The 21,857-nt window shown below is 43.8% G+C and overlaps 1 protein-coding gene across 6 annotated transcripts in view; it reads left to right on the plus strand.

The window, feature by feature from the left end:
• The window catches only part of CDON (cell adhesion associated, oncogene regulated), a 140,043-nt gene extending 131,740 nt beyond the window's left edge, over positions 1-8,303 (plus strand). For all 6 annotated transcript variants that reach the window (XM_069224415.1, XM_069224417.1, XM_069224418.1 and 3 more), the window contains one exon: positions 4,413-8,303. In XM_069224415.1, the coding sequence (XP_069080516.1) occupies positions 4,413-4,555 (143 nt within the window). In that variant the 3' untranslated portion in view covers positions 4,556-8,303. The remainder of the gene's footprint in view (positions 1-4,412) is intronic.
• Positions 8,304-21,857: the final 13,554 nt, after the last annotated feature.

The raw sequence follows: 21,857 nt of genomic DNA on the forward strand, positions 1-21,857 counted from the left end.
GCGCCCAGAAGCAGCCACACTCGTTATAGTGGCATGGCTCCTGAATACTTCAAATTCGGACACCTTCATCTGCCCCCAGGACAAGGGAAATACTGTAGGACGCTGGGAACACAGAAGTGCTACACCACCAGATAGATCAGATATATCCACTAGTGCAGGGACCACAGCACGGGGCTAACATACCTCACCAGGGGCCTAACTTACAGATCATTAAACATCCACCTGGCCGTCATAGCGGCAAATATCAGGGAACAAACAATGGGGAACAGTTTTTTTTGTTGTTTCTCCTATACCCCCCTCACCCCCCCCTTTTTGCTCGATGAATAGTAAAGACAATACAAACTTGCAATACATGGGCTAGGAAAACTTTGCCCTCATGCCCAGGGGTTCACTCAACAAGGAAAAAGGATGCAACCCTAGCATTCCTAGCAAATGTACCCATGTGCGGTACAACACCCTTGTCCACAGGCATTGTGAAAAACAGAGTGAAATTTGGTAAGAAGACATACCTGCATTTGTTACAAAAGTTGTGCCTAATTTTTATGTTAAATCTATAAGGTTGCTAAGTTATTTAAAAAAACATACAGTTTAAAAGTAATTGCATGCATTTTAAAAACAAAAGAAACAGCAATGTATATTGATTTTGTTAGTGTAGGGGGGAAAAAAAAGAAAATCCAAGCTCACAAATCTGGATCTCGTCCTGGCAAACATTACTGAGTGTGTCAGATGATTAGAATATTTATACAATCCAAAGAAAAAAAATACAGATATTGTGACTAACAGTAGTATCATATATTGATTATAATGGTGTTTCAACCAATGCTTAGTAGATTTCTGGGACATCAACTGACACCCATCTGACTTTCCACTGGCTGCATATTTTCCATGGACTTGCCTTACCAGAATATATAGTAGTCTCTGTAGCCATGCACCAGTCCATATTTTAATACCTGGTGCAATCACCGGGGTAGTTTAGATACCCTACAACTCTGAGTGCTATTGCTAACCCTATGTCTCAAGAGTTAATTATTCTGCTTAAATTGATCGTCCAAAATTGTGACCAGCATGGTCACCTGGTTAACCCAGATGAAATCTCCACTACTCCAGCTAGAATATTTTCACTTCACACTGGGGCACTGCCCTTTTTTGTTTTTGTTTTTTTGAAGAAGGTGCAAATTGTGCTAATTTCTGGAGTTTTTATTTTGTACCGTGCTGCACATTTCATAAGCGAGGAAGCAGCTTCCTCCAGTGATTTATCATCTTCGAATTGTCTGTGCTTGCAGTAAGTTACTTTAAAGAATTTTGTGGTCATCAGTAAAGAGCAGGTGAAACTCTGTTGGGGGGCCAGTCTGTTGTAGGGAGCTTGTTTGATTTGGATTAGCTTACTATTAAACGATAATGCTTCACATATATTGCAAATATGGATAGAACTCCGTGGACGGAATGTTCAAGGTTTCTAACTTACTGGAGAATTGTGCTTGTATAGTAAGATTTTATTAGCCCACACAGCACGTCTCCTCAGAATAACCCCCAGCCACTCCCATACTCTGCATGACATTGGTTTCAAATCAAGGTTAAATAGTAGTGGGGACAATCCTGGCCTCTTTAGGTCAAAGAATAGGACTCCATGTACCCGCACTCTGGCTGGTACATTAATGTACAGTAATTCACCCCAACATAGACAGTTCATTGCATATTTTATTCAGGACTTCTTCAGTTTTTTCTTTTGGGCCTTTCAATGGAGTAGAATGCCTCTCAGCATTTAAGAATAGCATTGTGGCTGTCAATATAATCGGTTGATGTTTTATGCCCAAACACACTTATAAGTGTAAAGAAGAACAGAGAGTAAAAAACTTCAATGCCTGGATCACCAATTGCGCTGACAGCTTCGTCCCCATCAAGAGCAGCATCCAGAGAAAATCCTCCAAAAAGGCCAGCTGGTACACCTAAGAACTCTGAACAGCAAAAACAAGACCACAAACAGTTGGAGAAGAGATGGTACACCATCAAGGACACAGCGGAAAGAGCAGCCTTCAAGACCTCCCTCAACCTCTACCACCACCTGCTGAGGGCAACAAAGAAGACAGCCCTTGCTGCACACATTGAAACTAGTGGCAACAACACCAAGGAACTTTCAACATTAAGGAATTCTCCGACCCGGCTGCTACGGAAAACAACATCACACCCTCACAGGAGCTGTGCAACAATCTCGCCCACTTCTTCCACGACAAGATCACAACCCACACCTGTGGACTTCCTCAGAAGATACGCAACCACCATAACCGACACAAACCACACACTGACCACCTGGAACATCCTCTCCACCAAGAACATAAAATCCATCCACTCAGAAGCTCCCACAGATCCATACCCGCACCACATTTTTAACCCTGGAAACCTAAGGATCGTCCAGGAACCCACCACCCTGCTCGACACCTCTATTACCACCACATCATTTCTGACCCCTGGAAACAAAGATAGATCACTACTCAAAAAAAACAAAAAAAACAACGCCAACCCCAGCAAACCTAAAAACTACCAACCAGTCTCACTGCTCTAATTCCAAGCAACGGTACTGGGAAAGATCGTCAACAAGCAGCTTGTGAAGCACCTGGAGCAGAACCAGCTACTTGATGCCTCCCATTCCGGCTTCTGCAGCAATCACAGCACCAAAACTGTCCTGATAGGAGCTACTATTGACATCCAGAGCCTCCTCGACTGAGGAGAAACAGCAGCTTTGATCCTCCTTGACCTCTCTGCAGCCTTTTACACTGTATCCCACCACATGCTGATCAAAAGACTCCACTACATCGGTATCCAAGGGGATGCGCTCAGATGTGTCATCTATTTACTCCACCATAAGAACCAAGAGGATCCACCTCCCACCTTTCACCTCCAAACCCAGGGAGATCACCTGTAGTGTCCACAGGGCTCATCCCTCAGCCCCACACTTTCTAACGCATCGTCAGATCCCATGGTCTCACCATAATTTCCTATACAGACGACACCAAACTCATCCTGTCACTCCTGAACGACCCCTCCACCACCAGAACCAATGTCCACAGATGCATGACAAGTCGCTGACTGCAAGAAGAACAGCTCCCTGCAGCTGAACAGAGACAACGTGGAAGTACTGATATTTGGCAACAGGTGCAACACATGGAACTACTCCTGGATGCCATCAGACCTAGAGTCTGCACCCACTCCCTCAGTCTACCTCCGAAACCTCTGAATCATCATCGTTGACAACAAGCTCATCATGAAATCACAGATCAACCCAGTCTTCACCTGCTTCCACACTTTGCACATGCTACGCTAGATCTTCAAGTGGCTTCTCCTACACTCTAGGTGCACTGTGACACTGGCCCTCATCACCAGCCGACTGGACTGTGAAAATACCCTCCACATAGAAATCGCTGCACAACTCCTTTAGAGACTTCAGACCATACAGAATGCTGCAGTCAGACTCATCCTCTGTCTCCCCTCGACAAACCCACATCACACCCCACCTCAGGCAGCTTAACGGGATCCGCATACAGAAGAGATGCCAATTCAAGCTGCTGACCCACACACACAAGGCTCTACACAACGACGGACCTGCGTACATTAACCACTACCTGAACTTCCACCAACGCCAAGAAGACTATGCTCTGCCTCCCTTTCACTTGCTCATACTCCACGTATCTGCTGAAGCAGAAGTGGAGGACACTCTTCACATCACAGTAATAACCTGGAACAGCCTCCCCACGCACCTCCGGACCATCACCTCACTTCTGGAATTCCCAGTGGCCCTCTGAACTTGGCTGTTTGAATAAGCCTCTGGAACCTGCAACCGCCTGGATACCCTATTGGGTGATTAGCTGCACTGTATAAATCTTGATTGTTTATTTGATTGATTGAATCTGAACGTGGTGATCATGTACTGGCACTTCATGGTCTTACCTTTGACATCGTGGAGAGTACTACTGGTGTCTGGCTTTGCCTGTGGTCGATGCCAATTTTTTTTTTTTTTATTTCTAAAAAAAGAACATTGGGGGACTCAACAACAGGACAGCAGGATGGCGGCAAAACAATGCACAATATGTACTTTTAAATGATTTTCACACTGTAAGACTTGTTCCAAGTAACTTATCATGTGTTTACTTCAGATTACCAAATAACATGTTCTTACTTGCTTGGGTATTATTGGAGGAATGAGTAGCATCTGATCAGACTCATCCTCTTCCACACGACTTTCTGTAAGAAGTTCTGAAATACAAATTCATCTCAAAGGGGAAACATTTGTGGCACTGTTCATCTCTTTCCTTGTTCTGTTGCAGGTTTCATGTTGTGTTGAACTTTGTAGGTTATGTTTTTAAATAGTTTCCAATGATTAGGTTTGACTGAAATATAATCTATTTGTTTGTTTTTAGGTGAAGCTCGACCACAGCCGGGCAATGAAAATCACATCTTCACCTGGGCTCCACTAATTATGCAGTCTGTAAATCAAAACTCTACTGAGAAAACTGCTTGGACTTCAAGCACTACTTTGGATAGTTCTGGTGATATTAGATAGCTCCAAACAAAGGAATCCTGAGATCGGTTCCAGTTATCGGCCAACTTCACCCTCTTTCCTTTAAAAAAATAGTTACAGCCAGTGACTGGCCATCCATTGATGCAAGGACCTAAGGATGAATGACCATGAAAAGCAGAAAAAGAGATAGTATTTATTTTTTGCAGAAGTAATTGTAATGCCTTATGAATGTAAACAATTTCAAATCAAATTCCCATTTTATATTATTTATGCCTATGGAGAAAAAATGACTGTCCCGCAGAAGGTTTTGCTACATCAGTTAAGCATAAACGTTTGTAATGCAGTGAAAATCTCCAATGGAAGAATGAAATGAGTTTATCATCCATTCCAACAAACATTTCTGCAGACAAATTAACATTTTTGTATGTGGTAGTGCACCGAGCCTAGGCTGACATAATACATTTTTGTTGCTTTAAAAGAAATTCACTAAAATTCCACTTAAAAACAGTTCCTTTCATGTAATTCTATGTTGCAAATTCTAGAGGCAAGATGTTGCAGACATATCCACTCTTTTCCTGTCTCTCTTCTTTTGCTGTTTGAGAAGTATAATTCAGTGCTTGTAATAAGAATAGAAACGTGTACTGTCATGAGGCTTCCTTTTTTTTAATGAAAAGCAGACTACAGACTGCCTAAGGAATCGAGGTGGAACATGGATTGTTTGAGAACGTAATTGAAAAGAAATTACTATTGTGTTAGGACAAAGAAAGTATGCAGTGTAAACCTTACAAGAAGCGCAACTTTATGGATTTGGACAGGTATTGTGATATTTGCTGTCTGAAACATCATTCACTGTTTTGCAGCAACAAATATTAAGTGTGTTCTTCAGAAGACCCGTGGTCTGCTACGTTTACTGTATTTCAGCTTAACACATGAAGTCATGGTGATTACTCAGTGCCAAAGATTACACTGTGGGCCACTGAATTCAAAAAGTTGAACCTCCTAATTCACATTAATGTTGCATTTATTTGGCCACCTCTGCAGATAAATGGTGACGTCCTATACTGTGTCACAATCGCTCTGCATTTTTAAATTTAGTTTTGTTTCTGCATTACTTAATTGCCCTGGTTCTTCTGTTGCAAATTATAGAAACTATAACAGTGAGCCAAAAGGGGCACACTGTTATAACTTTCTATGCTGTTGTCTAGAAGCTTCGTAGAAGAGTCTCATTTGTCAGCCTTGTTTGCAAATTGCTGTAAAATTTAGGTTTTTTTCTTCCAAAGCAAAACGTGCTCATCCAGGGGTGTCAGAAACCTACTTTTTAACGAGTTAAACCTTCCGAGATTCCTTTAGTCTTAATTGTTTAATACCAGGTACACATTGCCTTGTAGTGTAAAATGTATTTAACGTGGACGTACAGAACAAGCTGAATTTAATTCTTGTGCAGATTTGATAATATTGATGTGGCTTGATATTTTCTGTAATTTTCTTTGCGGCCTACCCTGTAAAACACCACATGCCCGATAAAAAGCCACATCTTTGCTACCCTCAAAATTTCTATTCACAAGCCTTTCTTTCCATGACATTTCAGTAGAAGCTAGTATACTTTTCTATTTGTATTTTGATTTTTCTAAAATCTGCATTGCGTCAAAAAATTAGACTGCATAACAAAAAATCAGTCATGGCTTTTTGGCCAATGTTGTCGGTATGCTATATTGTGGTTTGGGGATGTTTTTTCTACTCTTAATGTCAACTGTTGAGTTATTCATATTTCTTAAAATTGTATTACAGCTCTATTAAGAATTAATCCCTTCAACACAAAATGTCACATTCTCATTGTTACTAGACATACACTCTATTAATGCACTACAACTACCATCAAAACTTAGAAGCACTGCTCTGAGACATTTAGTGTCAAACATTTCATAGCACTTTAAACATGCCGTATCAGTCATTTGGGTTTCTAAAGTTTCATTTCGTAAATGATTTGTCATGTGACTTTTAATAATTTTCAATCCCTGTAAATACCTATCCTGTAGAAGTGTTTGCAGCTGCAGTAAATGATGGGTATGTTGCAAGCAGTGAGGACAATCGATTGTTATAACTAAGGTAGAAGTTCTTTGTTTCTGTGTTTTTCCTCTTTCCAACCACCTAGAGAGTAGTTGCAGTGCTGTATTTAGCTCTTTCCGTGGAAATGGGTTTTAGCATCAGCTAACCCCATACTGCATTTGTTTGCACCATTCCAAATGTAGTTGGCTCTGTTATCATTTGTATGTGTCTGCTAATTGCCCTACAGTTACTGGTACCACAAACTATTTATATGTCAGGTTGTCCTGCATTGCCGCATGACCATGCTCAATGTCAAATTCTCACATACAGTGAATGTAAATTTGACTCATTTATGTTGGGTGTGTTTAACATGTGTCCGCGAGGGCTGGATCCTTGTCAATTGTTTTGAATGTCTGGCTTTCCTGCATATATGTTGAATGCCCTTTGCATTAAGTAGATATACTGAAAACACTTGTATGGATCTTGTGTTTTTTAGACTACATCACACTCCACTTGTTTCAATTGAGAATGGTCACCATAATTAAAAGCTTGCTTAGATCATTGTGAACTGAACAAGAAATCCACAGACAATACCTTCAACTGTTGTGATGTAACTTGGATGGCTTGAGCGATTTGGATTAGAAGGGATTGGGGAATTTAGTTCTCAAACAAAATTTTAATCTGCCACCTTAAACAGAGTTCTTGACATGGACTGCTTGTATTTATAATAGTAACACTGTTTTAAGTGTCTTTAAGTGTATTTTATTTATGAATCTATAAATATATATATATAAAATATTTTTTTTGCTTTGAAATGTTATAGGTATTGAATTTTGTTAGCTGGAATCAGACACATGCACTGTATGTTTGATGTTCTAGCAAACAAAAAGACAACTCATGCTACCTTTCTGGGTTTCAGATTAGTGTGATCGGAGCAACAATATAAGGGCCAGTTTAGCAGAATGCTTAAATTAGATTATGAGTTAAATAATCTTATGTCCTTCTTCAAGCATAAACATTGATGATCTTCATGTGCTCTCTTGTAAGATTCCTCTGTTGTTGAGACATAAATCACATTATCCTGAGGTTTATCATTTGGCGAGAGCTTTACTGAATCAATCTAGAATTTAATAGTGGAAGACATCAGTAGGATAAGTATCATATCTGACTGCCATGCTTCCATTATTTAACCTTTCCTCCAAGACCATGCAAGCTCACATGTTTAAAAGAAGAAAACTGTCTAATTAACATCCTTTAAATAGGGCCTTCTTAGCTATTGAAACCTTTTCTAAATTCATGCTTCTTTAGCTAGTCTGAGCACATAATGGAACTTGCTGTCCTTCAACAATTCAGTAATTTTGCCTTAACTTGCTGTGATTTCTAGTCTGAGCTCAGAATCATAATAAGGAAGCTTTTTGCATGGTACTTGCTAGAGCTGTAAATGTGTAAACTGTGCAAACTCTGCTTCTAAGCAAAAAGTCCTTGCAGTTATTGATTCTTTGCTGAGCCTCAAGCTACAAACACTGCCCGGGAAAATACATTTTGTTTATATTTGTATTTCACCGTTTGGTTTTTCATAGCAATGACTGAAAGATGCATGTTTTTGTATTATACTGAAAAATATTCTATATTTTCCTAAAAAGTTGTAATATTCTTTTTTTGGAATTGTATATACTTTAAAATGTAGATTTGGCAGAATTTGTTGGGTTGTTTGTATTAAAATAAAAATGATGCTGCTGCTTTATCTAGAATTTTGTTTTATTTTTTGCACCGTAACTTGCCTTCCTAAGCACATTGTTCCTCCTCTTCCCCCCAATCACCACTCATACGTGATTTTGCAAATTGTATTCCTTCTTTGAGGCTGTTACCCACTATTGGAGGGTTTTGTCAACTAGTGGCGCTACTGGAAATTGCGTCTATATCTTTATAACAGAGTTTATAATGACCTTTACCTCCTTCCACCCCCACCCAAGTGGGTGTGCACACATCATTTGTTTTTCTGCCCTTGAAGTGTATGGGGATAATTCTTCTGTTGCACTTAATACTGTCCTACACCAAGTCCTAGCTATGACATATTTTTCAGGTGCAACCTGAAGAGGCTGATTTAACCTCATACTCTGCCTATCCTGTGGTCAAACAAAGCTCCCACTCATGATAAAAGGTTGTCAAAGGAAAAGTATGGTTTGTCAGCCAGCAGCACATCCTTTCACAAAAGGAAGAATAAGAATTGTCACTCAGACATTGTTCTAGTATAGTTTCCCTCAGCATGTGAACACAGAACCAGCAGCAGTACTATAATGAGGCATCAGTTCATGCAGAATCCTGCTTGCTGTTGACTGCCTGGAGAAATCTTGTCCAGGGGTCCCTGTGACACCAGAGTATATCTGGATCCAGGGTTTTACACTTTGAATTGTTTTGGGATCAGATGCTGAGCATTATTCCACCACCTAATTGTAGGGTGTGTGATTGTGTTTTTTTTGCTCATTTCCTTTTCCTCTTGGGTAACAGCTAACAGGTGGGTGTTACCTCTCCATTATGACATCAGATATATGCCATGTTGCCACCATGTGTGGTCAACATCTTTAGATTCTTTTTCCCTCCATTGGATTTGGAAGCAAGATTCACAGCTTCAGACAACCAACTGAAGAGAACTCCGAAAAGTTGCTGAGGTAAGCAGAGGATAACAACAACAAAAATGCGAGGGGTAGGTTTGAGGGAGACAATGGGTGTCAAAAGACACAAACTGAGAGCACAGGCTTTGGCCACACCATTTAGTGACTGTATGGTAAGGAACTCTTTCGTTTGTATCATGTGCAGCTGTAGATACACATGCCGTGCATGTGCATTCTCTTGCCGTCTAGTATTGGACTTGGATGTGTGCAATCTGTTTTTGTTTCTTTTGAGTCACAAGGTACATTGACTCCTATCACTGGTAATGCCCCTGGGCATTGGCTCCATTGTTAGATTGATCAACACCTCAGTCAGTGACACATGGCACAGCGGCAGGAAGATGACACGCCGGATCTGTTTGGGGACCGAGACAAGGTGGGATCCATCAGGTGAACAGACCCTTTGTTTCAGTCCCAAGCCAAGCCCCCATTTGTAGTCCAATATGGAAGAATCGCAGGTCCTCCAAGTCCAACTGTGGAAGACATCCTCCCTCCAGAACCTCCTTGACATCGAACTGAGTCCGAGTACCACCACAGAGGAAGCTAGGCATCAGGCTTCCAGTCCTCTGATGTCCGAATGTCATGGTCTGCAGAGGAAATATGCATCAGATCCAACTCCAGTACCAAATAAGCTGAAAGTCTGGCTTCCGGTGCTGAGAACTTCTACTCCCAAGAACTTCTTTGGTGCCATCTTCAAAGACTTCCTGGTCTCACTTTTGGGTCTGAAAACTACATTGGCATCTAAACCACCCTTGGTGCAAGCAAGTCATAAAAAGAGTTCTGCATCAAAACACCTCGTGCCCAAAGCCCTGACCTCCAGTATATCCAAGGATTAGCCCATCCTGCAACATTTAAAGGAGGAACTCCACATCAGGCAGAATAGGATCCTCATCCACCCAAAACGGGCAGGATACCCATCAAACCTCCACCAGAAGCACAAGCACCTATCTATCTCTCATAAGAGGAAGTTGACTTTTAATGAGCCTTTTGATCTGCAGCCTGAACCACCAGCCAATACAAAAAAAACACCATGATTATGGCAGCTCATCTCTACCTCCCAGACACAATCCTCCTCCTCACCCTCCACCAGCTTCCCCATTTCCTCCTCATCCACTTCCTTCTTCTCTCAATCCTCCCTCACTTCACCGCTTAACACTGGGAGCACCTTTTCATTTGAATCATCAAGGGTTCATACTCGTACATTGCAGAAACAGTCGGAGTCATCCACTAGATCCTTATGGGGCCTTGTTTGACCTTCAGCCCCATGATGACCTGTGGGAAAACTATGATGTCGACCCACCCAGTGACACAGACCTGGACCTTTACCCTGCCAAACAATCTCTGCCAGATAATACTACTTTTTACCATGAGGTTCTACATCAAGTCACCGCCTTTCATAAAATGGAGATGCAAAAAGTCCATGGGGATGAGGACTTCTTTTGATAGGCGCTTCCTCCACCCAGTGTTCTCTAAAATACTTTCATGGGATAAGGGAGTGCATTTACAGGACTTCACCATTCAGGGCATCTCGGCTCAAGACCAACTGGTTTTCCACATGAGCTACCTGAATCTACTGGCCATACAGTTAACACTCAAAGCCACCTTCTGCCACACTTTGGTTCTCATCTGCACAGACATAACAGCCATGTATTACCTCCAGAACCGGGCCGGTACACACTCACTACAGTTTTTAGAGTTCGCTCAGGGCATTTGGTGGTGGGCAGTTCACCACAAAGTCCATCTACTGGCAGTATACTTGCTGGAACCAATCATAGATTTTGCTGACCTGATCAGAAGGATACAGCAACAAATCCACAAGTGGGAACTCCACCTGCAAGTCCTACTTCCATTGTTGGGGGTTTCCCAATGTAGACCTATTTGCCACTGTTGAAAATGCTTTACTTCCAGGTTCACATAGCAACAGTCCATGGGCAATGCACTATGGACGAATTGGTCACAGATATTTGCCTAAGCTTTTCCTCCTCCCCCACTCCTTCCATTTGTAGTTCAAAAGCTTCAGCAATCATCTCTAACTCTCATCCTGGTGGCTCCCGCCCGGGCCAAACACTAGCTCACCTCCTAGCTCAACCTATCACTAGTGCCCCATGTGAAACTGTACCCAGAAGGAGGGCACAGTCAGGCACCTTAACACCAGGAAGCTAAATCCCAAGATTTGGCTCTTGATTTCATAGACTTTGGCTACTCTAATCGGACTCCTGACTATACGACCAACCTCAAGGAGGCCTGCAGATCCACAATGCAGGCCTGCTATGTGGGCAAATGGAGAAGATTTGTTCATTACTGCCTTCCCAAACACATCAACCATCTCAAGCCGATTGTAGGAATAGTCTGCTACCTGCTTCATTTGCAAACAACGGATCTGACCTACACGTCTATCTGACCGCACCGAGCTGCAGTTGCTGCCTATGTTTGGAATAGGGATCATACTTTACTATTCAAGGTCCCTGTCATTAAAGCATTTTTAATGGGACATTCCACTCATAGTACTTCCTGCCCCTCTGTGGAACCTTAACATTGTTCTCATGTGAGGATGGGCCCACCTTTCGATACTTTTCATGCATTTCCATTGCAGTTCCTAACTTGGAAAGTGGCCTTTCTAGTGGCCATAATCCCTCACAGGCATGTTGTGAAATTCAACCTCCAGGAATCCTTTTTTCTAGCACACAATGATATTCCTCTTCATCTTTAGGACAAACCCCAAATCCATTCCTTAGGTAGTATCTCCCTTCCACCTTAATCAAACCATCTAATTCCCTGTATTCTTCCCTCACCCTGATTCTGTAGCATTGAGGGCACTTCACATGGTAGCCATCAGAAGAGCCCTCATATATTACATTGACAGGACAAACATCTGCAAACACAACAACTCTCTCAAGCAGGCATAGCCTGGTTGTTAGTGAAAAGCATTGAAACCAGTTGTGCTAAATCCGTGGCAACTGCCTCTCCTACCCAGACCGTGCTACAACTGCAAAAAGGAGGCATCCATGGCTTTCCTAGGTAACATCCCTATAGCTTACATATATAAGGCAGTAACCTGGTCAACTCCTCATACTTTGTCCAAGCATTACTCTGAGGATGTGTTAGTTCACCAACAAGCTAAAGTTGGCAGGCTGTTTTACGTACAATTTTCCAGTCCTCTATCATCCTCTGGCTAGCCACTGCTTACGAGAGAATTGCTTTACCTTCTGTGCACAGCTTATGTATCTAAAGCTACCCATGCCATGAATGGAAAATGTTACCCTGTAATCACCTGTTCATGTCATGTAGTACTGCAGACTCGTATGCACCCACCCTGGCTCCCCAGAAGCCTCAAGTTGTTGCAGATAACTTTCCTTCTTTCTTTTTTGGATGGTGATTACTCTTCTGTTCTCTCTGCTCCATTTCAGCCTCACTGCGGAATGAACAATCTAACAATGGAGCCGATGCCCATGTCCATTACCAGTAATAGGAGGAGCTTCTATACCTGGTTCCTTTTTGTCCTCAGAGATGGAAAACACCCCTTTTAGAATTTGCCTTGTCACCACAAATTTAATAATAAGGACATGCTAAAGGTGTGTAACCGTTGCTATCCTAGGACCATAACTTGAGGGGTGCGGGCTTACTGGGAGTTTCTCCCCATAGCCTGTAAGGTAAGGGACAAACCAAGATGGACACAACACCATGATGCAGGCATAGATCAAGCTGCATCCACTTAAAGAGCTTGGACCTTTGATGGACAAGGAAATTCTTGCAGAAACATATTTGACTGAGAGGGAGGGGTCTGAAGTGCAATAAACCCACATTGACCTCAAGAGTTAGTGGGAAGGAGATAGCGGCGGCAAATAGATTTGTGTCCGCAATGCCTCAGTGTTGCTTAGCGACTGGGGTGAAACCTTCGGGCTTGAAGTCCACAAGGGGAAACATAAAGATACCATTGAGGACAAACCTTCAAAGTCCTTCTTCACTCTAAAACGGGATCTAAATCGGGAGAAGGATAATGAGTCTAAGTGGAAGGATGGCTCAAACCCCAAAAGGAAAACATCTGCTCAATACTGACCAATGTGTGCAGAAAGTGGAGAGAAAGAAATATAAGCTCCAAGCCAAAGAAGGAGTTTGACAACTTCCTTAAGGAGTCTGTGGTCCATTCTAAGACGTAAGAGAATAAGGCCTTTGTAGAACAGATAACGATTTAGAATCACCAACCACCCAGGAATCTGAAGAAGAGGAACAAAAAACGAGGAATTAGGAGCAATATGAACAAATGTTAAAAGCAACACTAACTGTAAAAGAGGGTTGGTAAGTGTAGACAAAGAAACGCCAGAGAAGGGTGTTGATTCTTACCTCTCAAGACCAACGCCACCAGGTGACATCTGTCTATAATGCATTGATAAAAATTGCAGCTCGCTCTTATGGAGTACATGTACAGGAGTAACATACAGAATTAGGTTTCCTATTAGAAACAGTTCTTTCAGGAGCAAAGACAAAATACCTGCCAATGCTTCCTAGGATTATAGATTAGGGCGGAGAAGCTTTTTAAGAACCTCCCTCTTCAAAGGTGGTCTCTTCAAGAATGAAGAAAAATACAAACAACCCACAGAAGACTTAGCATATATTGAAAGTAACTCCCCAACAGACTCTGTCTCCACTGCTTGAAAGGGAGCAACAACCTGAGGCTTCCATGGAGGCAGAATGGATGCATGTGCATCTTCAGCACTACATGCCAGGAACACTTAAGCAAGTGTAAGCATAATGTAAGCACAGGGCTAGCAACACTTTCTGATTCTGGCATGTTTAGCGCTGGGTGCTAGATTTACATGCTGTGCATAGACTGTAAAACAGTTCTATAAGTGGTGGCTAGCTTGAGAATGTTTTGGAGGACTGTAGAGGTGTACATGAAAGAGCTGGGCCAATGTTAGCTTGCTGCAGAGCTAGCACATCCACACTGTAATGCTTGATGAAAGTGATTGTGGTGGACCAGATAACTGCCTTAGATATGTTAACTATAGGGATGTTACCTGAGAAATCCATGGATTGCCCCCTTATCGCTGATAGAGTGGGCTCTGGGCAGGGCAGGCAGTTGCTTTTTGGCTTTAGGGTAAAAGGTTTGAAGAATTATCACCAACCAATAGGCTATGCCTGCTTTGGAGATGGCATGGCCTTTGCCTGGTTTAGTTGAAGAGGCAAAAAGCTGTTGTGTTTTGCAGAAACGTTTTGTTATGAAGGCTCTCTTAACATCTAGCATGTTCGAATTGCCCTCCCCGCTACAGAATCTGGTTGAGGAAAGAACACCGGGAGGTCAATAGTTTGATGAAAATGGAATGGAGATACTAATTTAGGTAGGAATTTTGGATTCATCTTGAGGACGACTCTATCATTGTGTACTTGAAAAAAGGCTTCTTGTAGGTTTAGAGCTTGAAGCTCACTGACACACCTAAGAGAGGTTGCAGCTATTAGAAACTGATAGAAGATAGAAACTGCAGTGGGCATGTATGAAGGCATTCGTAAGGCAGGACTACCAGTTGTTTGAGAACAATGTTAAGGTTTCAGTCAGAGTCAAGGGGTACCCGGGTGGAATCACCCATTTAAGTCTTTCTATAAAGGCCTTAATGACAGGGACTTAATAGTAAAGTCTTCCTTATTCTGAAGGTAGGCAGAAACTGCAGGTAAGTGTAGTTGTTTAAAAGTGTAGGCAGGACCTGATGTTTACATAGGAACCACATTATGGGCCTGATTTAGATGGTGGTGGAAACGGTCCCGCTGTCGGTTTTCGGAATGAGAACCCAACCGCTACCTTGGCAGTCTGCCCGCCAGATTTAGATGTTGGCAGTTGTAGGAAAGTACCATCTTGCCTGGCATGTTACCCCCATATTTCACTGTATATATGTTGTTTTAGTTGTATGTGTCACTGGGACCCTCCCAGCCAGGGCCCCAGTGCTCATAAGTGTGCCCTGTATGTGTTACCTGTGTTATGACTAACTGTCTCACTGAGGCTTTGCTATCCAGAACCTCAGTGGTTATGCTCTCTCATTTCTTTCCAAATTGTCACTAACAGGCTAGTGACCAATTTCACCAATTTACATTGGCATACTGGAACACCCTTATAATTCCCTAGTATATGGTACTGAGGTACCCAGGGTATTGGGGTTCCAGGAGATCCCTATGGGCTGCAGCATTTCTTTTGCCACCCATAGGGAGCTCTGATAGTTCTTACACAGGCCTGCCCTTGCAGCCTGAGTGAAATAACGTCCACGTTATTTCACAGCCATTTACCACTGCACTTAAGTAACTTATAAGTCACCTATATGTCTAACCTTTACCTGGTAAAGGTTGGGTGCTAAGTTACTTAGTGTGTGGGCACCCTGGCACTAGCCAAGGTGCCCCCACATTGTTCAGGGCATATTCCCCGGACTTTGTGAGTGCGGAGACACCATTACACGCGTGCGCTATACATATGTCACAACATATGTATAGCGTCACAATGGTAACTCCGAACATGGCCATGTAACATGTCTAAGATCATGGAATTGTTACCCCAATGCCATCCTGGCATTGGGGAGACAATTCCATCATCCCCCGAGTATCTAGCTCAGACCCGGGTACTGCCAAACTATCTTTCCCGGGGTTTCACTGCAGCTGCTGCTGCTGCTGCCAACCCCTCAGACAGGTTTCTGCCCTCCTGGGGTCCAGCCAGGCTTGGCCCAGGAAGGCAGAACAAAGGACTTCCTCAGAGAGAGGGTGTTACACCCTCTCCCTTTGGAAAAAGGTGTTAGGGCTGGGGAGGAGTAGCCTCCCCCAGCCTCTGGAAATGCTTTCATGGGCACAGATGGTGCCCATTTCTGCATAAGCCAGTCTACAGGTTCAGGGATCCCCCAGCCCTGCTCTGGCGCGAAACTGGACAAAGGAAAGGGGAGTGACCACTCCCCTGACCTGCACCTCCCCTGGGTGGTGCCCAGAGCTCCTCCAGTGTGCTCCAGACCTCTGCCATCTTGGAAACAGAGGTGCTGCTGGCACACTGGACTGCTCTGAGTGGCCAGTGCCAGCAGGTGACGTCAGAGACTCCTTCTGATAGGCTCCTTCAGGTCTTGCTAGCCTATCCTCGCTCCTAAGTAGCCAAACCTCCTTTTCTAGCTATTTGGGGTCTCTGCTTTGGGGAATTCTTTAGATAACGAATGCAAGAGCTCATCAGAGTTCCTCTGCATCTCTCTCTTCACCTTCTGCCAAGGAATCGACCGCTGACTGCTCTGGAAGCCTGCAAAACTGCAACAAAGTAGCAAAGACGACTACTGCGACCTTGTAACGCTGATCCGGCCGCCTTCTCGACTGTTTTCCTGGTGGTGCATGCTGTGGGGGTAGTCTGCCTCCTCTCTGCACTAGAAGCTCTGAAGAAATCTCCTGTGGGTCGACGGAATCTTCCCCCTGCAACCGCAGGCACCAAAGAACTGCATCACCGGTCCTCTGGGTCTCCTCTCAGCACGACGAGCGAGGTCCCTTGAACTCAGCAACTCTGTCCAAGTGACTCCCACAGTCCAGTGACTCTTCAGTCCAAGTTTGGTGGAGGTAAGCCCTTGCCTCCCCACGCTAGACTGCATTGCTGGGTACCGCGTGATTTGCAGCTGCTCCGGCTCCTGTGCACTCTTCCAGGATTTCCTTTGTGCACAGCCAAGCCTGGGTCCCCGGCACTCTAACCGGCAGTGCACGACCTCCTGAGTTGTCCTCCGGCGACGTGGGACCTTCCTTTGTGACTTCGGGTGAGCTCCGGTTCACTCCACTTCGTAGTGCCTGTTCCGGCACTTCTGCGGGTGCTGCTTGCTTCTGAGTGGGCTCTTTGTCTTGCTGGACGCCCCCTCTGTCTCCTCACGCAATTGGTGACATCCTGGTCCCTCCTGGGCCACAGCAGCATCCAAAAACCCTAACCGCAACCCTTGCAGCTAGCAAGGCTTGTTTGCGGTCTTTCTGCACGGAAACACCTCTGCAAGCTTCTTCGCAACGTGGGACATCTATCCTCCAAAGGGGAAGTTTCTAGCCCTTGTCGTTCTTGCAGAATCCACAGCTTCTACCATCCGGTGGCAGCTTCTTTGCACCCACAGCTGGCATTTCCTGGGCATCTGCCCACTCCCGACTTGATCGTGACTCTTGGACTTGGTCCCCTTGTTCCACAGGTACTCGTCAGGAAATCCATTGTTGTTGCATTGCTGGTGTTGATCTTCCTTGCAGAATTCCCCTATCACGACTTCTGTACTCTTTGGGGAACTTAGGTGCACTTTGCACCCACTTTTCAGGGTCTTGGGGTGGGCTATTTTTCTAACCCTCACTGTTTTCTTACAGTCCCAGCGACCCTCTACAAGGTCACATAGGTTTGGAGTCCATTCGTGGTTCGCATTCCACTTCTAGAGTATATGGTTTGTGTTGCCCCTATCCCTATGTGCCCCCATTGCATTCTATTGTGTCTATACATTGTTTGCACTGTTTTCTATTGCTATTACTGCATATTTTGGTATTGTGTACATATATTTTGTGTATATTTGCTATCCTCATACTGAGGGTACTCACTGAGATACTTTTGGCATATTGTCATAAAAATAAAGTACCTTTATTTTTAGTATATCTGTGTATTGTGTTTTCTTATGATATTGTGCATATGACCCTAGTGGTACTGTAGGAGCTTCACTCGTCTCCTAGTTCTGCCTAAGCTGCTCTGCTAAGCTACCTTTTCTATCAGCCTAAGCTGCTAGACACCCCTCTACACTAATAAGGGATACCTGGGCTTGGTGCAAGGTGTAAGTACCCCTTGGTACCCACTACAAGCCAGGCCAGCCTCCTACAGCAGTCCCATAGGTGAAAGTCCGCCCAAGAACTGCAGACTCTTCCCAATGGCGCAATTCATGGCGGATGGGATTCCTTGGCAAAGGGGCTAATGGCAGGACTACAGCTGCACGTACCACCGAGCACATCTGGATATGCTTTTCCACCAAGGAAAAAATGGTACTCTGACCTTCAAGTCGGACTTGACGGATTGGGAGTGAAAAGGGGTGAAAACCCACCTTTTTTTCCTCATGCCACTCCCGTTTTCCACTGGGCAACACCTTTTGTTGCTGGTTCTATGGGACCATGGAGGAAACACGACCCCCAATCACTGAACAGTAGGGAGCCCGCATTGACTGTGTATGTTGGGGGGAATCATTACACTTGAGCAGAGGACCACTGAAGACATATACATGTCAAACTAATTTTTTTGAGTTACTGTGAGATGCATGTTCGTGACACGGATGGGAATACACTGGTGCTCAACACATCGCACCCATGCACAACTGTCTTTATGGTGCCAGCATTCATTGACAAATTAATGCTGGCACCACAATGACGGTACAGTCACACATCACACCTGTCAAATCTGTCCATGTGTGCATATTGCCAGGGGCCTGTACCTGTCATGTTGTGTGTGTGTCAGTACACGCATGTGTGTGTGTGCGCACAATGTGATTGGGTGAGGTGGATGGAGCTTGAGTGGGTGATGTGGTTGTGTGTCACTAGCCTATGGCATTGATGTTGTTGTGTATGTTGTGTTGCTGCATGCAACATTCAGGTGAGTAATGTGTGGCGGTCATTGTCACAATGTGTGTAGTTGTGCTTTGTGTGTAGATGAATGTGTAGTTGTGTTGGTGGTTATGTTGCGTGTCAGTAGGGTGTCAATGGTGGGTGTATGTTGCATCTTAGAAGTTTGACAATGTGTGTTTGCGGCATGTCTGTGTTGTGTTGAGGTGCAATGGCAATGGATACAGGTGTGTATGTGGTGTGTTTTGTGTGTGTGTGTGTGGTGCAGGGGTACACTTGTTGTCATATCCAGGTGACTGGTTGACACCTGTTCGGTATAAGTCAATAAGGACGCTCAATGAAGGACCACACGCCAATTATAAATACAATTTAGCTTTACTAGAATTTCTGGTAAATATATGCATTTAGCACATTAACAATAGTAGAATAAGAATAGCAATGAAAAGCATCTATTTATATATATGTTCACTACAAAGAGCATCTATGCATATATATAAGCAAAGAGTTCTTTGACAGATATAAGCTTTGATTAACTGTATACCAAAATACATCACACTACGATGTTCAGGAAGCACAATATAAATGAGTTGAATACTTCAGATAAGCTTTGATTTACTGCACACCAAAATGCATGTTTCAGTTACTGCAGCAGGCTCACACTACGATGTTCAGGAAGCAAAATATAAACGAGCTGAATACTTCAGATAAGCTTTGATTTACTGCACACCAAAATGCATGTTTCAGTTACTGCAGCAGGCTCACACTACGATGTTCATGAAGCAAAATATAAACGAGCTGAATACTTCAGATAAGCTTTGATTTACTGTACACCAAAATGCATGTTTCAGTTACTGCAGCAGGCTCACACTACGATGTTTAGAAAGCAAAATATAAACGAGCTGAATACTTCAGATTATAAACACTGTGCAAGCATAAATAATCAATCTTAATAATAGAGCAGAGAAACAAAGGCCTTTCATCCCTGTGTGGAACTTAACTTAGTCCACAAAATGCTGGGAAGCCCTCTACCGCCTGCTTGGACCTCTCTCCCCCTCAAGCATCACGGTCAGCAAAACAGGGAGGCTTCGCTGAGCCATGGCAGCTTTCACAACTCCATCTGCGAGTTTCAAGTCCCTCATCCACACTTCAGTGCTTAAATAACTCGAAGCTTGGATTATATCTCATTCTGGCATTTTCTAGCTATGTTATCAGCACTTGGCTGCTCTGCCCTTCCCCAGCCTTTGTTTTCATTCCATCTTCTCCCTGTACTCTCGTTCTCAAGGTTGAGACTGAGTCTTCTGCACAAACAAGCTTGAAAATAATATCATGAACTTTTCCACGTTGTTCGGGGGGTTTCAGCAGGCATCACGCTCATCTACACTGCTCAAGCTAATTAACCATTTGCGTCACAATGTCTTCCGCACCTTTCCCTATACTGATCACTTGTGGCAAAAGTAGGATGTGTGTGAGACGTAACTCTATCCCATAGCCATTGTACAATGTCCATCGAGTCCTGTGATATCCTCCCGCCCTCATCGAACAGCCACCAGTACACCATCTGCAGGTCCGTAACATCTACATTTGTTGGGGGGAAGACCATCAACTTGACTGTCTTCCAGGGTCCGCCACTGAAGCGGTTTGGCGGTGTGACTACCAAGATCTAAATTGGGCCCAATTTCTTGGAAAGTCTGCCTTAGAGGTTCGGTGTATTTGGGGAGACAGTAATGGACAAATCGTATCCATTTGGCCGCATAGAGGGCTCATGTTTTGGATCTGGCATCTCCTTGAGGATGAGAATACACTCAGGAGGTAGATTAAAGTAGCCAAATTTTAAGACTTCAGAAGCGAAATTGTGACATTGCGCAGGCTGGGTTTTGGGTACCTAACTGTGCTCTGGTTCTGGGTAAGACAGTCTGGCCGGTTGGGCAGGTTCTCGTGGGGCACTAGGGATCGGTCAGTCAGGGTGGTGAACCAAGGTTGTTTGGCCCAGGTTAGAGCCACTCGGATGACAGTGAAGGATGTTTGATGAAGCCTCCAAACTACAAATCGAAGGAGGGGAGAGTCATTAAAGTGTAGACCAATATCCCTGACCATTTGTAGGTTGGGCATTTAGATTTTTCAGAGGTAGCGAAGAGGTCTATGGTGAAATATCCTAAACAACAGAAGTACATGAGTAGGAATTGCGAGTGGAGCTCCCACTTGTGGACTTGGTGCCACATCCTGTTGAGCAGGTCAGCAAAATCATTGCCTGTTCCCTGCAACTACTCTGCCAATAGATGGACTTTGTGGTGAAGCAGCCACTGCCAAATACTCTGAGCTAATGCTGGCAACTGTGGTGAATGTGTGTCCTGCCTTGTAGGTAATATGTAATGGTCATGTCTGTGTGGAAGAGGACCCTATTGTGTTGAATGTCGCAGTTGAAGGCTTTGTCTGCTAACTGGATGGTCACTAGTTCCAGGCTTATTTGGAAAACTAGTTGGTGGGATGCCCACATGCCTTGTACAGTTAAGTCCTGTAAATGTGCTCCCATCAGTGAAGGAAGCATCTGTTGTGATGGTCACCTCTGGCACTGGGCTGAGAAAGGTCCAGCCCTCCTAAAGATTGTTGCTGTTGTTTTGCAGCATGAATCTAGTGGGTCTGGAATGTCTATTACTTCATCTAAAAACTTTTTGTTCATCTTCTCTTTCTACCCCTGTTTGCTGGTGGACATCGAGGAAACCTCCATTTGGTGTCTCCTTATGAAGTTGTTGTACTTTCTCTGGATGTTCTCACCTTCTCTCCAGATTCAGTTTTTTCCGCCATTGGGTCTGGATGTTTTTTTTGCAGACACATCCCCAGCTCGTACGATAAGTGAAAGGCACAGAAAAGAGTGGTAGGAAATTTAACTGAAAGCAACAAACTCATCGATGGACAGTGATCAGTGAAAGAAGGAAGAGCGGGTGCGAAAAATTGATAACACTTTAGAGGGCTGAGAATGCCCAGTCGGCAGCCTTCTCACTTGGTGTGATAGAGAAAACACCATTTAAATTTTGCAAGAATTGCCATTGCAAGTACGCAAAGAAGGGCAAACATCCACT

The sequence above is a fragment of the Pleurodeles waltl genome, chromosome 3_1 (assembly GCF_031143425.1).
Source record: "Pleurodeles waltl isolate 20211129_DDA chromosome 3_1, aPleWal1.hap1.20221129, whole genome shotgun sequence".
NCBI lineage: Eukaryota > Metazoa > Chordata > Amphibia > Caudata > Salamandridae > Pleurodeles > Pleurodeles waltl.